Source organism: Antechinus flavipes, chromosome 1 (genome assembly GCF_016432865.1).
Source record: "Antechinus flavipes isolate AdamAnt ecotype Samford, QLD, Australia chromosome 1, AdamAnt_v2, whole genome shotgun sequence".
Lineage (NCBI taxonomy): Eukaryota > Metazoa > Chordata > Mammalia > Dasyuromorphia > Dasyuridae > Antechinus > Antechinus flavipes.
The window spans coordinates 428,055,076-428,076,092 of NC_067398.1; the positions used below are offsets into that span (position 1 = coordinate 428,055,076).

The 21,017-nt window shown below is 32.8% G+C and overlaps 1 protein-coding gene across 4 annotated transcripts in view; it reads right to left on the reverse strand.

The window, feature by feature from the left end:
- Positions 1-277: 277 nt before the first annotated feature.
- The window catches only part of RNF152 (ring finger protein 152), a 101,105-nt gene continuing 80,365 nt past the window's right edge, over positions 278-21,017 (reverse strand). For all 4 annotated transcript variants that reach the window (XM_051969901.1, XM_051969898.1, XM_051969899.1 and 1 more), the window contains one exon: positions 278-9,145. In XM_051969901.1, coding sequence (XP_051825861.1) covers positions 8,369-8,986 — 618 coding nt within the window. In that variant the 5' untranslated portion in view covers positions 8,987-9,145 and the 3' untranslated portion in view covers positions 278-8,368. The remainder of the gene's footprint in view (positions 9,146-21,017) is intronic.

Here is a 21,017-nt window from a genome sequence, read left to right on the forward strand (position 1 = left end):
TTGCATCATTTTTAAAAATATCAGTCAGGGCATGGCATACTATCAAAATTCAAGGCTCAGCAACATGTTTTGCATCCGGTCTTTACAAAATCCAAAGAATGCTTTCTTTGGCTTTTCGGGGGCCACTTGAAAGTCAGCTCCACTCTCAAAAACCTTGGCTCAGAAACTACATTTTGTTTTATTTCTACCCAAGCCTATTAAAATTTTTAGCATAACCAATGGATAAAAATTCCAGTCAACTTTTCTTCTTTGGAAAAAAATAAAAACAACCAGCCTATTTGAAATCATTTTAAGAATTTTAATCATAACAAATGTTTTAACAGTTGTCATAAAATCAACATTACCACATATACAAAGGACAAGACATCAGTCTGGCATACAAAAATACCATATATTAAAATAGGGATCAGTGGAGAAAAAACACAGGACTTTCTAAGACACCATCTATGACAAAGAGCAAGCAAAGAATGCTTTTAAGACATTCAGATTTATAAACAGCAGCTTCATATCCCCTTTACAAAGTCAATATTTGGCAACATTTGGATGATATTTCTACACAGCCCGGCAGCTCATATATCTGTAGGGCTACTTAGCCCTTTAAAGAAAAGCTTCTAAAATAAATTATCCACATTATTGCAAATGAAACATGTCACAGACTTGAGTTAACAGCCTCTGAGCAGTATTAATCTAAGCTATTTGACTGGAATATCATCAATTGGAGAAAGCTAGAGAAGACTAGGGAACCTACAAATGGAACAGCGAGGCTGAGACTTAGGGTTTCTGTGGCCCTGAACTGGAGCCAACCTCATTGCATATGGCAAATGAGCAAAACATATACAAGTAGTAGTAAATATGTGAAACAAGGAAGAAAAGATGAACGTTAGAAACTCCAAAAGTTAAGAATAAATGTTTCCCAAACCTAATTGCAATTATCACTTTAAGTTGGCTAATGTATCCAAAGGAACACGTAATAAGTAGTCCAAGGATGCTAGGATTTGTATTTTCGGGTACAATTTGCCTTCATCATGTGTCTAAAATTGCCAGGGTATTAGCAACTTAAGGAGAGAAAATCTGTACAAGAGGGGCACAATTTGACTCCTTCTTAGACTGCTAGAATAACTCAAATCCTCTCAGCTTCTCTCTAACTCAAATCCTCTCAAACTCACTATAGTTAGCACATTCTGAACATGCTGTTCATTTTTAAGTCATTTAATATTCTAGTTGAAACAAGAGGGTTGTTAAAAAGAAGTTTGTGTCCAGTCTAATTCATTACTGGATTTTTTTCCCCCCACAACTGAGTTTTGCTACTCATCTTGGAATCCTACAAGATTAACTTTAGTTTTAGGCATTGTTATTAGATTTTACTACTTTTAAGAACTTGCTTTCTTTCTCAAGGTATATTTCCCCACACGATGGCATTTGGTAAGTTATATCCCATAGTCAGGTAAATTTCAGAAAAATCCCACAAATGATATTTAAAGAATATCATAAAGGTAGTAACACCATGCTAATTGTTGCTAATAAAAGATAGCATATATGGCACCAAACTGATATTTAACAGACATCTGACTCTAGGATCTTCTTTTCCCTCTATTTTACTCTTTTCCCTGCTAAAACTATCTCCTGTTGATACTTGTGGATTATCTTAATACAAACCTCAAACCAGAAAGGGAGAACCATTTGCAGACAACCTTCGATAGCACAAGATAACCCATATCCCTGGTAATCATCTACAAATTAGTAGATTTTATCTTTTTTCATGGACCACTGTTTCTGTAGCTTATCATGATGTGTTTCAGGGCAATGATCTATTGGAAAAGATTTTGGCAAAGGAGGCTTAATCTTATAACATTCTTAAGAATATAAAGAAAAAAGTCACATTGTGGCAAACTTTAAGAGTTCTTCAATATTTTGCCTAGTGTGCTACAAAGTGATTGCCCATAAGATATAATAATTAATAACATTAACAATACCTTTGATTTCAAGAATTATCCAGAGAACACAGGACCTACTTTACCATCATGATGTCTTTTACCTGAAAACATTTAACAGTATAAGCTCAGAAATGCACTTTTATAAAACAATAGCCAGTATATGTGAGGTAAGCTTTAAAAGACCAGTACACTTCAGGAGTTCAAAAGTCATGTGCTGCCATCGTCATTGAGCTCCCAAAATAACAAGCCACTTGGGAAAAAATGGATTAAATCTCAACAATGATTATACTCCTTATTGATCAATGGCTGCCACACCAAAAATTTATAAAATATGATCAAAATTTCTACAAACATGTAATAGATGTTTTTATCATATACTCACTCCTTGTAGTTGGTAAAGACAACAGTATAACTCATGATAATTGGCTAATAAATTATCTATACATCCAAAATCATTGAAATACATATAACAACAACCTGGAAAGTGCGGCATTTCCATCAGGATTTTACACATAATTGGCAGCACATGACTAAAAATCTTTTATGTGTATGTAATTTTTAACTTTTACAGTACATGGAACTAAAGCATAAACATATAGTCTGATGTTTGACTATGTCCAAAAACTATCTATTTAAGTTTCAATAATACACTCCTCAAAAATGTTTTGAGATTTTTTTTAAAGTATAAGAGCATGGCTGCCAGAGTAATATTCTTAAAAACAGAAATCTTAATTACTTCTTAAATTAAATAATAAGCCTCATCTTTCTTATGTATTTCAAGTGTGAAATCCTGGTTGAATTAAGGGCACTGATGAAGAGAGCAACCAGAAGCTACTAAATGTTACATACAGGTAACCAATCATGTGTTGACCCTTTTTGTTCAGGAATCAAAGATCAACTGGTTTGTTTCATCTATTTACACATTTCATCAGGTTTATCTATGTAAATGTTGCATTTTCCCATTAGACCATAAGCTTTTAACGTTCTTGTGTTTGTAGTCTTGGCATGTAGTATAACATCTAGATATATAATAGATGCCAAACAAAAGCTGTTTTTTAATTTCATTATTCAAAGTAGTGCAAGCTCCAGTCCAAGTGAAATTTACCACTGGAAAGACAAATTTGATAAATACTAGGTAGGTAAAGGGAATGAGAAAGGAGTGATTTTTTTTTAACGTGATAATTTAAAATGATAATTTTGCTCTTCTATTATTACTAATAAAAAATGAAAACAAACCAAAAACTCTAACAAAAACAAAACAAATATTTACTTAAGAAGAGGGAGATGGCATTTATATGTCATTCTCAAAATGAACTTCTAAATATCATTGTTCATTGAAAGTATCAGGTTTGTTCAAATAAGCTGTTCAATACCAACTGTAGCTATATGACTTTAAAGTAAGTGATTTGACTCCTCTGAAACCTCAGTTTCCTCCTTTGTAAATCAACATGGTTGAGTTGGAGTAAACATTCTTTTAAGGTTTTAATACTGCAAGATCTTGACATTATTATTTATATATCACTGCTTATATATTTTTGAGAAATTAATGCCTCACTTAAATATTAATAAAATCAGTACCTATTCTGTACAATTCAAAAGGAAACCAAGAGAGAGAACACATTCCTACTAAGATAACATAGACAAGAGTCTTATCCTCCTCTTTTGAAAAATGTCATAGGAAAAAATTAATTCAATTCAAAGAGGAAAAAATAAAATCAAATACTTAACATTTTCATTATACTTCAGGTAACAAAAATATTAACCAAATTTTACATAAATTTTATTGCTCTGAAATAAGACTGAAAAGTGAAATGTGGTAAATATCCTTTTGGATACATGAAATCTAGAATCATCACACTGGATAGCTAGTTTTTGGAGGAGGGGATTGGTCTTCAGACAGGGATGAAAAAAATGACACATAAATATTTGTCTTTTGATCTAATTACCATCATCCCTAGACTGTTCGATTTTGTCCTTTGTTAGATACACAAGTGATTTTATAGTAAAGTTGTGTTTGGTTTTGTAAATCAGATAACTTCCTTAGAAAAAATTAAGTGAATTATAAGAACGAAAGAAAGGAAAAAAAATGTGTTAGTAAACTAATGGGAGGTTACAAATCCTAAATTCTTTCAGAAAGAAATGAAATATAAACCTGAAAAAAAGTCCCCTGCTTAGTCTTCTCTTTGAAATGCAAAATAGTATTTCTGTTTCAGTTTGGCATCTGAAAATTTATGTATACATATACATCTACATACAAATATACACAAGCAACCCCAGCAAACAACTTCATCTAGCTGGTAGGTTTTAAAGGATAAACAACACAACTAAAGACCTTTTCTATCAATACACTGCAGGAAATTCTAACTCTTGAATTCCCATACTCACTAAAGTTAAATGCATCTTATTAAAACATCAATACACCTAGCATGGGGAGAAAGGAAAGAAGTGAGATGAGTAGATTGCCTTACTCATCCAAAAGACATTAAACTGGGGGCCACAAAATTCTGAAACAATTTCATATCATATACCATGCACAGCTTGTAAGCCAAAACGTTTTAGAGTTATTGCTTAGTAAGAGCAGATTTAGCAAAGAGAAATATTTGCACATTTGTTTAATAAGCTTTTTATCACACTGTGGCTCAAAAATCCCACATGTAGAGGCGTGATAGACATTCAAAGTTTGTTTTATCATTTGTTGATGCAAACTAATAATCACAGAGGGACATCAGTGGACTTTCATCCTTAAACAGCTTAAATACTTGATTTTGAGTCCACTGACAACCTAAAGAGGAAAATAAGAGGGATTTTCAATTACATATTCCCCAGTCTTTAACAAGAACTAAGGCTTCATAGCTTAGTTTTCAAAGTGCATCTGCATAAATAATGCCAAAATGATTAACCAGCACATGATTATAACTCCTGCTGTGACCCATGATTTAAATGAACCTTAAGTTTAATTGTGGAGTTTTTCTTTTTGTTTACAGAAACCAAAATATCTTATAGCTCTCTCTAGTCATCAGACGTGTGTTTTGACACAGAAAACTTTATCATTATAATTCATGCCTTCTACAATTGGCTGTATCTACCATTTAAAAAAAATTGCTGTGGGTTTTTTGGTCAAAAATTTTACTCTTGAATAGAGTGTTCTTTTGCTAATACTGTATTCACATTTAGTGAGATTCACTGATAAAGAACAAACTTCATGCTCTTGATTGCTGAATATTTACAAAACACCTACAATCCTTTACATATCATTTAAACATTATAAAAATGACTAATATGCAATTTAAAAATCCTACACTGCACAATCACATCATTTGATAATTTTCTTTCAATTCACTTATATATCATCAAATAAACCCTCTTCTGTCTCCCAGAGAAGCTTAAGCTAAAAATAAACACATAGATCTACCAATCAAAGAGAACAGCTGGTGAGTAAGTATATGCATTCCCCAGAAATCAAGATGGCGCCAACAGAAATCCAGGAGAGCCCACCTATGGAAAATTAGGCAGGTGAATACAAAAATAAGCATTCTCTGATTCTCTTTCGTTGTGCAATGGAATGAGTAAAAAAGACCAGAGTCAGACCTGAGTTCTCTTCCTGGCTCTGTGTGAAATGATTTCACACCTCTCTGTGTCTCAGTTTGCTCAGTTGTAAAATGAGAGGTTGGGAATAAATGATTTCTATAATCCCTACTAGCCCTAACATTCAATCTGTTTAAATCCATTCAAATTTGTAGTTGAAAAAATGAGAAGTTTTATTGGTGTGAAGATCTCTGTGTATGGAAATCTTGTGTAATTTTAGTCAGATGATATGAGGAGTAGAGGGTGCAGCTGGGTTGGATGTTTTACTGATAAATTATCACAATAAAATATCACAATAGAAGTTAATTCAAATATAGGAGGCTAAAATGAATTTCTACAAGCCTCTTAGCTTTTTTAAAACACCTGATTATTCACAAATAAAAATGATTGTGGTACACAAGTATCCTAAAAACTTCAGGCAGAATCCATTCTTAAATTATTAAAACTCTTTTTTTCAAAGTTAAAGTAGCAAGATCAACAATCTATCACAGACTGAATTAGCTTCACACTGTTTAAATGCAAAGTCAGCAGTAGATTGTTAAGTATAACTTTCCTGAATAGTTTTTATTGCAAGGTCTCATACCAAGAAAAACAGAACATCCTATTGTGGGTTAAAATCTAAAATAAAGCATGTCATACATGGGGAGTACTAGATCATGTTATATTACAAAGCAGTCCATTTTTACACACTGTACACAAAGATAATTAGTTTCCAATATTTACCCCAAAAAATGTGGCATAGCTTAAAATAAGAAGCACAGGGATCTCTCAAGCATTTTTTTAAAATGCATTTTCCAATTTGCTTATGTAATAGAAACAAGCAAATGGCTAGGTTGGACATGCATTACAGAATCCTGGGAAACTATGAGCAATTGACACTAACCCAATAGTATATGATGTTACATAACATAGGATAGTATTCAATTAATATGATACCTAAAGTATTAATATCAAATATTATTTGTTTTATAATGCCCAATGAGTTATACAATATGGCATTTTAACCTAATTTCTTGTTTGTCTTTCCAAATGAATTTTCTAGATATCCCCCCAAGAAAAAGAGAATTGGATAGATTCAGCAAACCTAATGCTTTATTATTAACTAGATATTGATACTAAAAGTCATACCAATTTCACTTAATAGTATCATTATTCTTTTTGTGTGACTGCAGTACCTTACAATAGATGAACTTCATTGCATTGTTATACATAGTTAGAATGTACTGAAAGGTAATACTTGAATTACTAAATACAAAAAATGAATTTGTTCCTTAATTTTATAAACTACAATTCCAAATGTGGTTATTAGGGACCTGTCTGTCAGGTTCTGTTTTTCCTCATTTTCCTTGGTTCCATGGAATTTGAAAAGAAATGTTAACAAATTAATTCTATTCATATGCTACCTGATTTACCAAACTCACATGAATTAGAATTGCCAAGCCCCACAGTTGCTTGTTTTATTAATTAAGGGGGAAATAGCAATGGATAGAGATCTATTATTTAATATGAGTCCATCCTTCACAGGGCCATCTAAGATAATAAATAGTGAATTTTTTCATTTCAAACAGGAGTGTATGAAGCCATCAGCTTGCTACTTTCCTCAACACATAGATGCTTTCCTTTGTATTGGCACTCATCTATTTTTGTATCAACAATTTAAAAAAAAAAAAAAGACACAATTCCATTTGGCTTTCTCACCCTCATGTCAGACATCATCTTCCAAAGAACCATTCTATAATGTGTATGTATAAGCCCATATCTGTCATCAATTGAATACAACTATCATCATTTAATATTCAGAGAAAAAATTAAAGTATCACCTCCAGTTTTTACCATACTTCCAACCCCAAACTCAAATATGGGAGAAAGTGATCAAGATGATATATATGCACTTCTTCATAGAAAGAATTCTGTTTTCCTATGATATAACTTCTTGAAAAACTTCCCTTGTGTCCATTCAGATCTAGCATCCCAAATACTTGCTGAAAAGATTTTTAAAACCTGAGGCAAATGAAACACATAGGTGCGTGCACATGCACACACACACAAACACACACACATATTTACACTTCTGATTCTTGTTTTGCAAAAATGGCTTGAGAGGGGAAAAAAAGATATGCAAATTTTCTGCAGTAATAAATCTTTCCTTCCTTGTTATTTGTTTTATTGCTTCCCTGTAGGGCTCTGAACTTTAACAAACATAGAATTTTAACTACAGGTAGACAATAGGATAGTGCATGACAAATACATCACACATGAAACACTTTCCCCTCAAAATATTTGCTCTGAAAAACTATAGTCCATTTAACTTATTTTAATTTAGGTGCAATTCCAAAGATATAAAAAATGCCTCATAAACTAAATCAAGACAATTCTGGTTTTACAACAGTTTTCATTTTGTTTAAAAAAAAAAAAAAGGAAACCAGCATTGCATACCTGTTACATTGATTCTCATGTTTAATTCTACTTCTATACATAGCATTTTGATTTTAATCTATTGCATTTAGAGATCACATCATATATACTTGTACAGTATAACATCTAGGTAGAATATGTTTTAACATGATAAAATCATAAATTACAGTTCATTTAATAAATTATTATGGTGATACATGCAGTCTCCTTCCAAGCTGTGACCATCACTCAGTACAGTTTCCCTCATATCTTGTTGAGAGGTCCTGCATTCTGCCTTTCCGGTCTATCTTCATATAATTAAGTGGCTTCCCCAGTGCCCAGTGCCCTGCACCAATTGGTCAGTGTTGCCGTATACACCTCACTGTGATCCCATCACCAATATGTTCTCAACCCCTAAGTTGGTACACACATGGAATTTCACTCTGCAGCCTTTCTCAGCCACAGGAGATCACAGTGAAGCGCTTAGAAATGCAAGACATGTTGTGCAGAACGATGCCGAGCAGGAAAACCAGGACGCAGGCCACCAAGATCACAGTGCAAACTCCTGACCAGGTGGAGCTTTTCACCACACCCCTCCTGTCTTGCTCCTCCTCCATCACCGCATCTTGGGGAATCCCCCCCTGCAGAGGCTGCTGTTCTGTCGGAATGGTCACCACGGTGACAGACTTTTGCTGGCTACCTGGCAACAGGCGGCAGCCAATGTCTCCAGGCAATAATGCTCGCTCCTTGGAGATGGGTAAGGGTAGCATGTAACACCCATTGCTGGGAAGTTTGATGAAGACTGGAGTGTGCTCCGAAGTGTGGGGGATTGCAATTACTGCAAGCACCTCGGGATCATCAGGGAGCTGGGAGACCGAGAATCCTGGGGGAAGCTTAGTAATACCCCGGCACCACGGGCACCTCAGGTCCTTCTGGCTTGTCCTCATTTGCTGAAGACAAACTGAACAGCAGGTATGTTTGCAGTCTAACAACTTGGGCCTCCGCCTTGGACTGTAATAATTGAAACAAATCTGACATTCCAGCAAAGAATCTTGAGAAAGGGTTTCCATCATCACCTCGGGGCAGGGAGGGGCAGGTTCCGGACCTTGAGGTTTAATCCACAATCTAAAGAAGGGTGGGGTTTTGCTCAGGATACACTCTTTTTTTTGGAGTCCTTCCAATGCAGGAAAGTGACCAGGAAGTTCATAGGCATCTATCACACTTGGTCATGCCTAAAGGAAATACAGAACACAAATAAGTTAATTGAAGAAGGCCAACTGAACTCAGGAAAAGAGTGGATGTCTGTGCATATGTTTATTCATGCAATATTTCAAACCACCTGAGAATTCTTTTTTTTTAACTTAAAATATAAAATAGATTTTTTATCAGCCAGACACCTCCCTCTACCTCTCACACTCAGAAAATCACTAGCAATTTTCAACACTAAATTTTTATCTACAAAACTGTCAAGAACATAAATCTAAATTAAGTTTTGACAAGATTAAGGTTTCTAAAAGTGTTTCTACCCTTAAGACTATATAAATTGTCCAAGACTTATGCAAATCCTAGGTTTCAAATAGGTTCCCAAAAAGAATGGGACTCATTCAAAAGAAAAAAAGAAAGAAAGAAAACAACATTTCAGTGAGCTGCCTTAGATCCTTTGTTTCCCCAGGGTATTAATTTTTTTTTTAACAATTCTACATTTTTAAAGGAATATGAGTTCCCTTTCCTGCTAGGACAAACCCTGGAAACATCAAACAATTGTAATTTTTTCTTCATTCCTTCATTGTATATACTCTTCTATATTTTTATCCTTTTTTTTTGTTTGTTTTCCTTGCCTTTCTTGCCTCTAATAATGAAAATTATTTAGCATTTTGAAGTTTTCAAAGCTCTTTGTATAATGTCTTATCTGATCTTCACAGCAATTTTGAGGAAGGCACTATTTGCATTATCCCCATTTTACGGATGAGACTGATGTTAAAAAAAAAAAAAAAAAAGATTGACTTTTTTTTTTGTGCTCCATGATGAGTTGTCTGAGTGCATGTCAGAGGCAGTATGTATGCAAAGACTTCTAAGAGACAATTTTTTTCTTATTTTTGTGACCTCACACTAAGATAGCTTTCATTCTACCAATGAAACAAGTATGTATTTTTACATACATACATACATACATATATATATATATATGATAGAGTATAAGCTTCTTGAAGGTATAAAACTTTTAGTTTTGCCTCTATAATGCTGACATCTAACACATAAGGAGTAAAAAAGGATTTTAGTATAATAGTTCAAACAAGGGTGTAATGATATCCTCAACTACATGGTTAGAATGAAGGAAATGGATGTTTGATATAGAGAAAGAGTCAACAGGACTTTGCAATTGACTAAATTGGAGAAGTAATAGAAAATGAGCATAACTTTCAAGACTGCAAAGTGAGATGACTAGAAAACATCGAGGCTATTAACTTGAATGATTAGAAGTATAAGGGCACTTCTTCTCACCCTCACCCTCCAAAAAAGGAAAATTAGGAAGGTTAGTAGAGATAATGACATGTGCTAGGCAGGTTGAGATGTCTGCAGGATGTTTAGTATTGGTGATTCTCCCTTATAAATGTCTCTAATAGATTCTGATCACTTTTAATAACTTTCTGATTTTGCATGTAGCACACATATAGACTATTTCTTATACAAGTAGCTTACAAATTCTTTTTTAATAATTGTGATTCTTGAAAAGATGCTACCTATCTCCTGACAGAGAGGAAATTACCCAGAATAAAGGACTAAGACATGTTTTGTTTTGTTTTTTGAATGTGGTCAACACAGAAATGTGTTCTGCTTGATTATACGTGTTCATGACAGATATTTTGTTTAACTTTTTTTCTGAATGGGAGAGGAAAGATGGAGACACAGAATGTGGATTTTCACTGATTGAAAAAAACAAAATTTTATTTTAAAATTTCTTAATAATAAAAAATCGAAAGAGATTGTCTTTCTTTTAGACCATTACTCTCTGCCTGACTTCATACCTTTTGTGAACCAAAAACACATCTAAACCAAATACAGTTTTTTAACAATCAAACATTGCTACAGAGAAAGAAAATATAAACAATCTTAACATGATATTTGACATCATAAACTCTTAAGCTTTGGCCATCTCTTCTTTCCTGTTCTTCTCTTCCCTAAGTACAAGAGAAAACTCTTGTCAGGTATCATTAATTCTCTGACCATCAACTTTTATAAAATAAAAACCTGGGTATATGCTCATTTACAAAATATTCTTCAAGTTTGACATAATTTCTATGTAAGGGAACTTCATTTTCTGTTTGACATCTATGATAAAATTAAAATTCTATTGTCTTGAAAATCACTTTGGCTCAAGAATATAGTAATATAATTAAAAGGATATTGGACCTGAATCATGTATTTGAATCTATGATCCAGCACTCTTTAGCTATGGTGACCATGAACACATCGCTAATATTCTTTGAACCTCAGACTTAAAGGGAGTTTCCTGAAACAGGAATACCCCATAACAATGAAATCACAGGTATACTTTAATAAGTATTTTCCAGATTGCTGAAGTGCCCTAATTAGGAACTACTGTCATGTCAATATAGCATCTGTTTAATTTCATTGGTTATAAAAATACAAGGTCAGGCAAGAGTCAAAATACATAATTCAGTAGGGGAAGATCCAATTAGAAGAAGCAACAGTGACAACAAGATAGTAGTTGCATATTTTATGAATTGGGGAAAGATACATTTCCCCAATTGGAGAAAGATTTTTATTTTTTACAGAAGAAATTACTTTTTGTCTTCAACTAACTTGGATAACATAATTTTAAGGATTTGGAATGCAAAGGGCAACAACCTATATGTACAAAAAATATTTATAGTAGCTTTTTGTGAGTCTTTTTGTAGAGTCCCCTAGAAACTAAAGGGAGGGGACATCAACTGGGGTATGGGTGAACAAATTATGGCATGCCAATATAATGGAATTTTATTATGCTATGGGATAGCTAGATGACACAGTGAATGGGACACTGAGTTTGGAATCAAAAAGACCTGAGTTCAAATTCAGACTTAGACACCAGTCACCCTGGACAAGTCACTTAAGTCTATTTGCCTCGATTTCCACATCTGTAAAATGAGCTGGAGAAAGGAATGGCAAAACATTCTGGTGTCTTTGCCAAGAAAACCCGAAATGGAGTCACAAAGAGTCAGAAACATTTGAGCAGCCTTAGGGTAACAACCAACTATAAAATTTTCTTCCACCACTACTATTTTAGTCTATAACCTCTTTATGATCCAAATTTAAAATTTAATTTTATTACTTCTACCTCCATCCATTTAACCCAATGCTAACATAATGAACAGTATCCAATATCTTCTTTTAAGACCAGAGGAAAATTTAGTGCAGTTCATATTTTCAGGGCTTAACTACTTAAAGTATTTTGACAGCAGTATCTATAATTTATAAATCATTTCATTCTGTATTAAACCACGCTGCACTGCATTCCAGTTTATTTTCTAGGGCATAATTAGTGATGATGATGATTAGTTAGGTAAAGAGAAGAGAATTTATGAGGCTATAGAGCAAGTCTAATGATGAATCATTCTTTCCCCCTTTCCTCATAAACTAGAAAATCTTGAGTCAACTTAGTAGAAAGAAAAGTAAAAAAATGGATTAGAAGATAATAACATGAAATTCAACTATGGAACAGAAAAGACTTTTTGTGAGTTGTGTATTTTCTTTGACAAAACTATTTTGTCTTTGTTTTATAAATATGTAAAAAGATATAGTATTCAAATTTTGAATAAATAGGAATGAACATTTTTACAGATAGTACTCATTTGTCATAGTCCTCAACTTCATTCTCACAGAATGAGATTTTATGTTTGGTACATAAATGTGTGTAGGTAGATAGATTCCCATACATTTGTGTGTGTGTGTGTGTGTGTGTGTGTGTGTGTGTGTGTGTGTGTAGACTTTTGTATTTAAACTTTTGTAGAAGGCTATGTAAATACCAGCTATTATCTTTATCTAGGAAGCTAAATGGGGCAATGGATAATCTTGAACCTGAAGTTCAGAAATGCCTATATGCAAATATCAAGTACTAACCAGGTACTAGCCTGAGCAAGTCACTTAACTATCTGATACCTGAAGCTATCTGCTTCAGCTTCCTTATTTGCAAAATGGGAAACATAACAGTACGTCCCATGTTATAAGGATAAAATGAGGATAAGAAGAGCATAATATCTGCAAAGTTTTTTGTCAACTTTAAAGCATTATAAAAATTCTAGCTACCCTAATGATTATTATAATCTATAAAGACTTGAGACAGTGTCAAAATTTTAATGATAAAAACAAATGTATACCTTGATTTTGTGATTGAGATCTTGGTATTTTACATGTAAATTTTTTTTTATTCATTTTAAATACAAATGGTGGGGGGAGAACATTTACAAATACACAGCTAATAAGAGAGGATTTGATATAAAACAATAAAAGTCCATTTCTAGGAAAACTATATTATATATATATTCTTTTCAAAGCTATCCAGCTTTTCTTTTGTTCTTTGCTGTACAGTTTTTACTTTACTTTCCCCTCCCTTTCTCTACCACCCTAGAGAAGGCCACAATAAAATGCAGATACACACACATATACATCCATATGTAAGACCATACTATGAATATTTTTACTTGTTATCTCTTTGTCTGGAGATGGATCACATCTTCCTTCATAGATCCAATCTTTCCATGTTTTTCTAAATCACCCAACTCATCATTTCTTATATCACAGCTGTATTCTAACACAATCACATTCTATATAGAGAATGTCCATGAAAGATTTCCCTCCCCCCCCATTTTAGCATTCCTTCTATTCTTGGCTATATTGGTTTTATTTATACAAGAAAAATTTTAACTTCAAATAATTGCAATTTTCCATTTTGCACTTCAACAATGCTTTCACCTTACAAGGTTTGATACTACTGAATCTCCTTCCTTTGCATATTTTTCCAGTGATTTCTTTGAAGATCCTGACTTTTTATTCTTCCAAGTGAACTTTATTATTTTTTATAACTAAGATAATTTTTAGTAACTTAGTTGTAACATTGAATAAATAGGTTAGTTAGGTAAACTTGTCATTTACTTATTATATTGGTTTTATCTATCCCTGAACAATAAATATTACTTCTATTTAAATCTGAATTACATATATAAAAAGGAGATCTTGTTTCTGTAAGTGTGAAAAAATGCCACACATAAAGGACTGGACAGGAATTTAAGGAAATAAAGTTTTGTGGGGCTTCTAGAGAACATTTCAATGTTTTTTAATTTTATTTTTTTCCCAAAACAGAAAATTTATTCTGATAATTTTTATAAATAACAATTTTAAACTTATTCATAAAGGAAAATTGCCTAACACTTTTCATGAAACTTGTCAGTGGTATAGAATAAACATACTATAAGTTTATAATTCACAATACTTTATTTGAATTCCAATCAGGAACATCTAACTAGAAAAAGATAAAATGAGGGGTTAATCTAGATCAAAGCATCTTAAATGTGAGTCCCCAAATGAGGTCACATAACTGAATTTGGGGATCATGAAAAATTTGGCAAAAGATTTCTGAATGCAATGACTAAAAATTAATTTGAAATCAAACACATAATGAATCCGAAGTGTTTCAAGCAGTGCTTGCATCATGTGACTTCACTGCAGCTTTGGTTCTGAACATATAACATACACGCTTTACATTGTGCAAGCAAAAGCATTGCCCAAAACACCTTGTCTCAGATTCTAGATGGGGTCATATAAAAATTTCTTGGACACAAAGGGGTCACAGCTGGAAAAAGTTTAAGGAGCTCTGGTTTAGATGACCATTTGCAGCTTTAAATTTTATGATCTTATGATTTTATGCTTAGATTCTCAGGAAGCCTCATATATTCTGATTTGCAGCAATGGCAACTTTATTAATAATGAATCATCTTGAATCAGTTTTGTGATTTCATATTGATAACATCTTAGTTGTCATGACTATTTTAATTAATGGTTCTGTATGATGCCATTTACATTAATGATTGTGTTGATTCTAGCTGTCCTATCTCTGGAGAAAGCCAGAGAACAAATTATGCTATTTTGCCTTGTAATATTGGCCATATTAAATAATACACAGGAAAATACTACAAATATTTAAATTCAATAATATAAAGCAATTATGATTACATATATATGTGTATATGATTCTATATATTTTAGTATTTCAATATTTTGGTAAATAAAAAATACTAAGTTATGGTGCATCTTAAGAAACATACTATGCCCCAATTAGAAAAAAACAATAGACATCGCCTGGGTGGTAACCAATATCCTAAAAGCTATTTTATCATATTGTCCATACAAATATCTAAATCCAGGAAAGCTATTTTTTAAAATCAATTTTTGAAGATTTATGTCAACTTATTTTATAGCCACATCTATAGTTACTTTTAGATTTGTCTCACTGGAAAATAGTAGTTTTCATGACCAATAAAACTAAAACTTCACTGAGCATTCCTCATGAGTATTTCTTCATAGGATCCCCAAGTGATTTCTGCTCACTTCTCTCTTGGTAACTGAGTGGATATAGGATAGCAGAGAATGAGGAGTCAGATGATTCTGAGTTTGTGATAATCTCTCTACATCTCACATCTGTACCCAAAGACACTACTTAAAACTCTCAATATCTCTCTTGGATTGCTCAAATTTGGTCCCTGACTCAAATCTTGCCCCTCTCTAATCCATCCTCCACCCACCTGCCAGGCTTGTCTTCCTTCTTTTAGGCACTCAGAAAGAGAATGATGGAGATTGAATGTAGCTCAACACCTGCTATGGTCACTTTTTTTTTTCTTCTGTTTTTTTTCACACTACTTTTTGCTCTCTCACAGACTATTTCACATAAGCAAGCATGTTTTTAATAAAAGTATCAAGCAAGAATTAACAGATAAAGTAACCCTAGATGAAAGAGCATGCAATTTAAGAGAGAAGAGGATGGAAGTTCAAATCCTGACTTTACTATCTCACAAATCTTTGAATATAAATGCTGGAAGGGACCTCACAAAAGGAATCTATTAGAAATCTGAATAAGAATACCCAACCACTTATCTGACAAGTAATATCCTGGCTTTTGCTTAAAGAACCCCAAGAGAGAGGGAACCCACTACTTCCCAAGGCAATCTTTTCCACTTTGAAAATAGCTTTAAATCCCAAGGCAATCCCAATAAACTTTGGATGTAAAATGCCATCCACATCCAGAGAAAGAACTATGGAGACTGAATATCAATCAACACATGCTATATTCATTTTTTTCTTCTGTGATTTTTTTTTGTTTTTATGCTTTTCCCCTTTTGTTCTGTTTTTTCTCTCTGAACATGACTCATATGGAAATATGTTTTAAAAAATGAATGTACAAGGATAACCAAAAAAATGGGGGAGTAGGAAAAATAGTTTTACTTATTAAGAAGTATTTTTTTTTTACATAAACAAATCTTTCTCTTTGGAAGTTCCATCCACCTCTTTCCTCTGTGACCTTGAATAATAATAAAAAAAAAAATCAATAAACTAATCTGGACTTCCTTTTCCTCATCTATAAAAGGAGATAGCTGAAGAGATTTCTAAAGCCCCTTAAGGTTTAGATCTTGTATTTAATTTGTATTTTCATAAAGAAATTGTCTTTGATATTTTCAGCCAAAACCCTTCTTTAATCATTCCCTACTACCAAAATTCATAGATGGTCATAAGCTGAAAGTACTCCAGATTATCTTAAAGAATGAAGGTCTATGAGACCGAAAAAGCTGTCTGCTTCTAACAGGAGAGCAATGTTGACTTTGACATTAATCAGGGACGTTGTTTTATTTTTAGTTTGTTCTGATTACCCAATGACAGTCAAAAAAGTGGTGACAGTTGGAAAAGCAGGGAGTAGTTTAGGTATGAAAGAGTGCCAGGGGATCCCAGAAGTTCTCTAGGGAAAAGAGGTAATGAAAGATGCAATCAAGTGGACAGACAAGTACTATTCGAACTCTGATTAATTTCCTAGACTGGCAGAACTTTGAGTAAAGCTGAAGGCACTGGAGAAATTAAAGCTAACAGAGGTAAAGCAATAAGTTTAAAAAAAAAACACACACAACTTAGCAGACCATGAGTATCTGCCAGGGTAAATTAAAGAACCCCCAAAATTAAATGGGATGTGAAGAGACAAGAGCACAACTCAATGGAAAAACAACATAAAACAAATGCCCTCTTCAATCTGGAAGATTGTAGTTATCATCCTGCAATGTCAGAACTTAGAGATTATTTAATCAAATCAGCTCATATTTCCATTAAGACAAAATAAAAGAGATTAAGTGATTTGTTTAAAGTTACATTTCTAGTTAGCAACAAGAAGAGGAGAAATGGAACCCAAATTTCTAGATTTCCTATCAGGTAACTTTTCTAGCACACTTCTAAGACCACAAGAAAAGTCTTTATTAAAATAGGAAGGCCTATCTTAATGAAATATGGATGGTATTCTTCAGACTAAAAGGACATTTATGAATAGTTTCAGGATATGTTTGTAAATTTAATAAAGAGAAAATGACTATGAGGAACAGTTAAGACAAGAAATGTTCCTTTTCTAGCTCACAAATAAAAAACCTAGTTAGAAATGCTGTCATCAAAATAAAATGGCCCTCAAGATGGTAAAAAAAAAAAAAAGTCATTACTGTTTTTCAAAAATGGAAATCAAGTAAGCACCATGTTGCTGAGCTTAATCCAAAACACAGGATGAAAAATATAACTGATGGTCCCATTAAGGATGCAGCTCCTCCATTTTTTTCTATTCACCAAAGCTGTCTAGGTGCTGCTCTTATATATTGTTTCTCACTGGAGAATGCTGTCAGGCTCCTTCTCTTAATATAACGTACCTCTGTGATTCTGTACTATCACCTATGAGCTACTCTACCATTTATATGTCAGAGACTATGTTAGAGTTTGGGAACCTCTGCTTATGTTATAACATGGTCCTGCTAATGAATGATATATCTGTATTTAGATGGCTGTCCTAGTTAAGTTACAAGGGGCTCATCATCCTAAGACTGACTACCATGTGATAAATTTCTTCAACTATAGTTAACTCATGAACTATGAATATGATTCCCATTGGTAGAATCATATTCTACTAATAGAGCACCCACATTGGTAAAATGATAGATCCTTCAATTCAAGAACATAAAACATGCTAGTTCATAGAGCAAAATTGCATAGGGTTTCTTCTTGATTAAGGAAGGTATATTGTATAAAAACTCTCCAAATATATTAAGCATTCTTTGAAAATTCAGAAGCAGCACATAGAATCACTGATGAAGAACACTGAATTAATTTGAAGTACCCTAAGGCTAAAAAGGAATTATAAGGAGGGAAAGGTTTTCTTCAATAGGAAACTAATGGCTCTTAAATTTTTTAAATTTAATTTTCAGGTTTGAATTGTCTCCCTCCAATCTCTCCCCATTGAGAAAGCAAGAAAAACAAAACCCATTTTAATCAAAACAAGAGGAAACATCTTTTGAAATGTTTTCAAATTAAATGTGGAAAAATTATTATTGCTCTATCTCCACAGCAGCCATCTTCTTCCTGTGTGGGAGTCCTTCATGCTCCCTTTTGAATTTATTAGAATGCAAGTTTCTTAAGAGTGAGGGCTATTTTGCTTCCTTATTTTTGTATATCAATGTGTATTGAGCAATACTGCCTGACACATAGTATGTACTTTATTTAGCTAGCCATTATAAACTCAATAATAACTGCAATAAAAGGAATTTTATGGAGTTTTCTGATATCCTTCAAATTATATAAAAATCACTTCTAGTTCTCATTTCCTTTGATCATGAAGTATCTGTTCCTTGATTTTCTTAGTCTTACTAGTCTCTTTGGCCTCGTATCTCAAAAGCTAGATCTCATCCTTAAGAACATTTCAAAGAGATTCCTAAAGGCATTGGCACTAAAAATGACTATCATTTTAGGTCAGCTGTCAATATAGATATCACTTTACTTTTTTTTACTTTTAACTTTCTACTGCAATAATTCAACTGGTGATGGTTTTTCCATTTAGATATAAGCAAGTTATGTAGGAAAAAAATGAACCCTCCCAAAACTAGATAATGAAGAAATATTAAAAGCAAAAAATCATTCAAAATTTATAGACCTTCCTTAACAACATTTTATCTGGGAGGTTATTATTCTGAAATTTTCCACTCTGGAATGAAAGAGAAATTAAAAAGCTTTTTTCTAGAGCACCAGCCCTGAAGTCAGGAGGATATGAGTTCAAATGTGACCTCAGACTACTTAACATTTCCTAGCTGTGTCACCCTGGGCAAGTCACTTAGCTCCAATTGCCTCAGCAACAACAACAACAACAAAAAAAAACAAACAAACAAAAAAAAAAAGCTTTTCCCTTTAATTTGCAAGGTACTTTGCCAGATTCCTTATTTCATATAAAACCAAACTTAAAAACTCACATAAATTTCTATAATCATGAACACCAGGAAGCTCTTTCCATCATAGCAAAATACTATCATTACAAAAGGACCACAAATATAGATAATTCCAATAGAATAGAAAGAACAAAAGACTTGAGAAAAAAATCCAATTCTATATGTCCTTAGGCAACTCATATCACTTCCTAAGTTTATCTCAGTTTCTTTGTCTCTAAAATGATAATACCCCATCTATTTCATAGATCTATTTTGAAAATCAAGTGAAATAAAGTATGTGAAATAGTTTTGTAAGGATAAGTTATCATAAAAACATAAGATTATAATTATGATTAGTCAAGATCTTACTGACTTTTAGGTTAAACAGATTTACAAACACTATAGTTATTAAGAGTACTTTTCTAATATTTCCTTTTACTTATATCGTACTGCATAGTTTTCCCATGGCATGTGTAAATGTATGAGGAGTGGAGAGAAGAAATTATAATAAAATATCAAGAAAAATGTTTCTCTTTTTTAACTTTTGAAGAAATCTGATAGGAAAGGTATTGTTTTGGAGCTAAGAGTATATAATAAGAATTACTTTTAGATTGCATTTTAAGGTTTGAAAAAATGCTTTACAATTATTTCATTTTATCTTCAAAATAACACTGTGAGATAGGTGCTATTGTTATTCTCATCTGACTGATGCAAAACAGACATTAAGAGAAATTAAATGATTTGCCCCTAATCACATAGCTAATTAATATGAATCTGAGTATCTGGCTAGAACTGAACCCAAGATCTCCCAATGCCAAATTCACTGACTATTGAGCAACTATAATTGGACACTATAGAATAAAATAAAGTTTCAAAGTCTACTCTGCTGGGTACAGGTACATCATATTAAAATTAATTAACTCCTCTTTGTCAAAGCCTTAATGAACCAACACTCAAGAACCCAATAGTAGTAATAACTTTATGAGATGTTTACTGTTATGATGAAATTGGGTAAAGAATTGACCTTAGAGGTTATTCTCCAACTCTCTTAATGTTATAGGCTATTACTTATAATGTAATTTCAATTTTAAATTTAGATAAATGTTGCAACACTCCTATGTCATTGCTTTATAATTTGATTTATACCAAGGAGCTTTCAGCAAGGGGATATTAAAGCTCAATGAAACCACAGTTCTTAAGCTTGGGAAAGCCAGATGTTTCTGTTAATAGAGCTTGCAGGAAAAAAAAAAAAAACAACCTCTCTCTAGTTACAATTTTGAAGGTTATTAAAAAGACATACACTATACACACCATGAACAATGCTCAGTTGCTCTGATAAGAAGGTAAAGAGGTCAATGAAACAAAATTTAAAGGAAAATACTTGTAAAAGTTCTACAACTATAATCCCAAGAATGTCAGTTAACTTATTGGTGTTCAGTAATATAGGAGAGGAGGTAGAATTAGCTGCTTCTATATCCAAATATTGAAAATCAGCTACAAAAATGAAACAAGGAAATCCTACATTTTTAATCATCTTTCTCTGCTTCTAATGTTTATAAACTATTCTACTTAATTCCTCTCCCAATCCCACTCCCACAAGCACCCTTCAAAATTTATC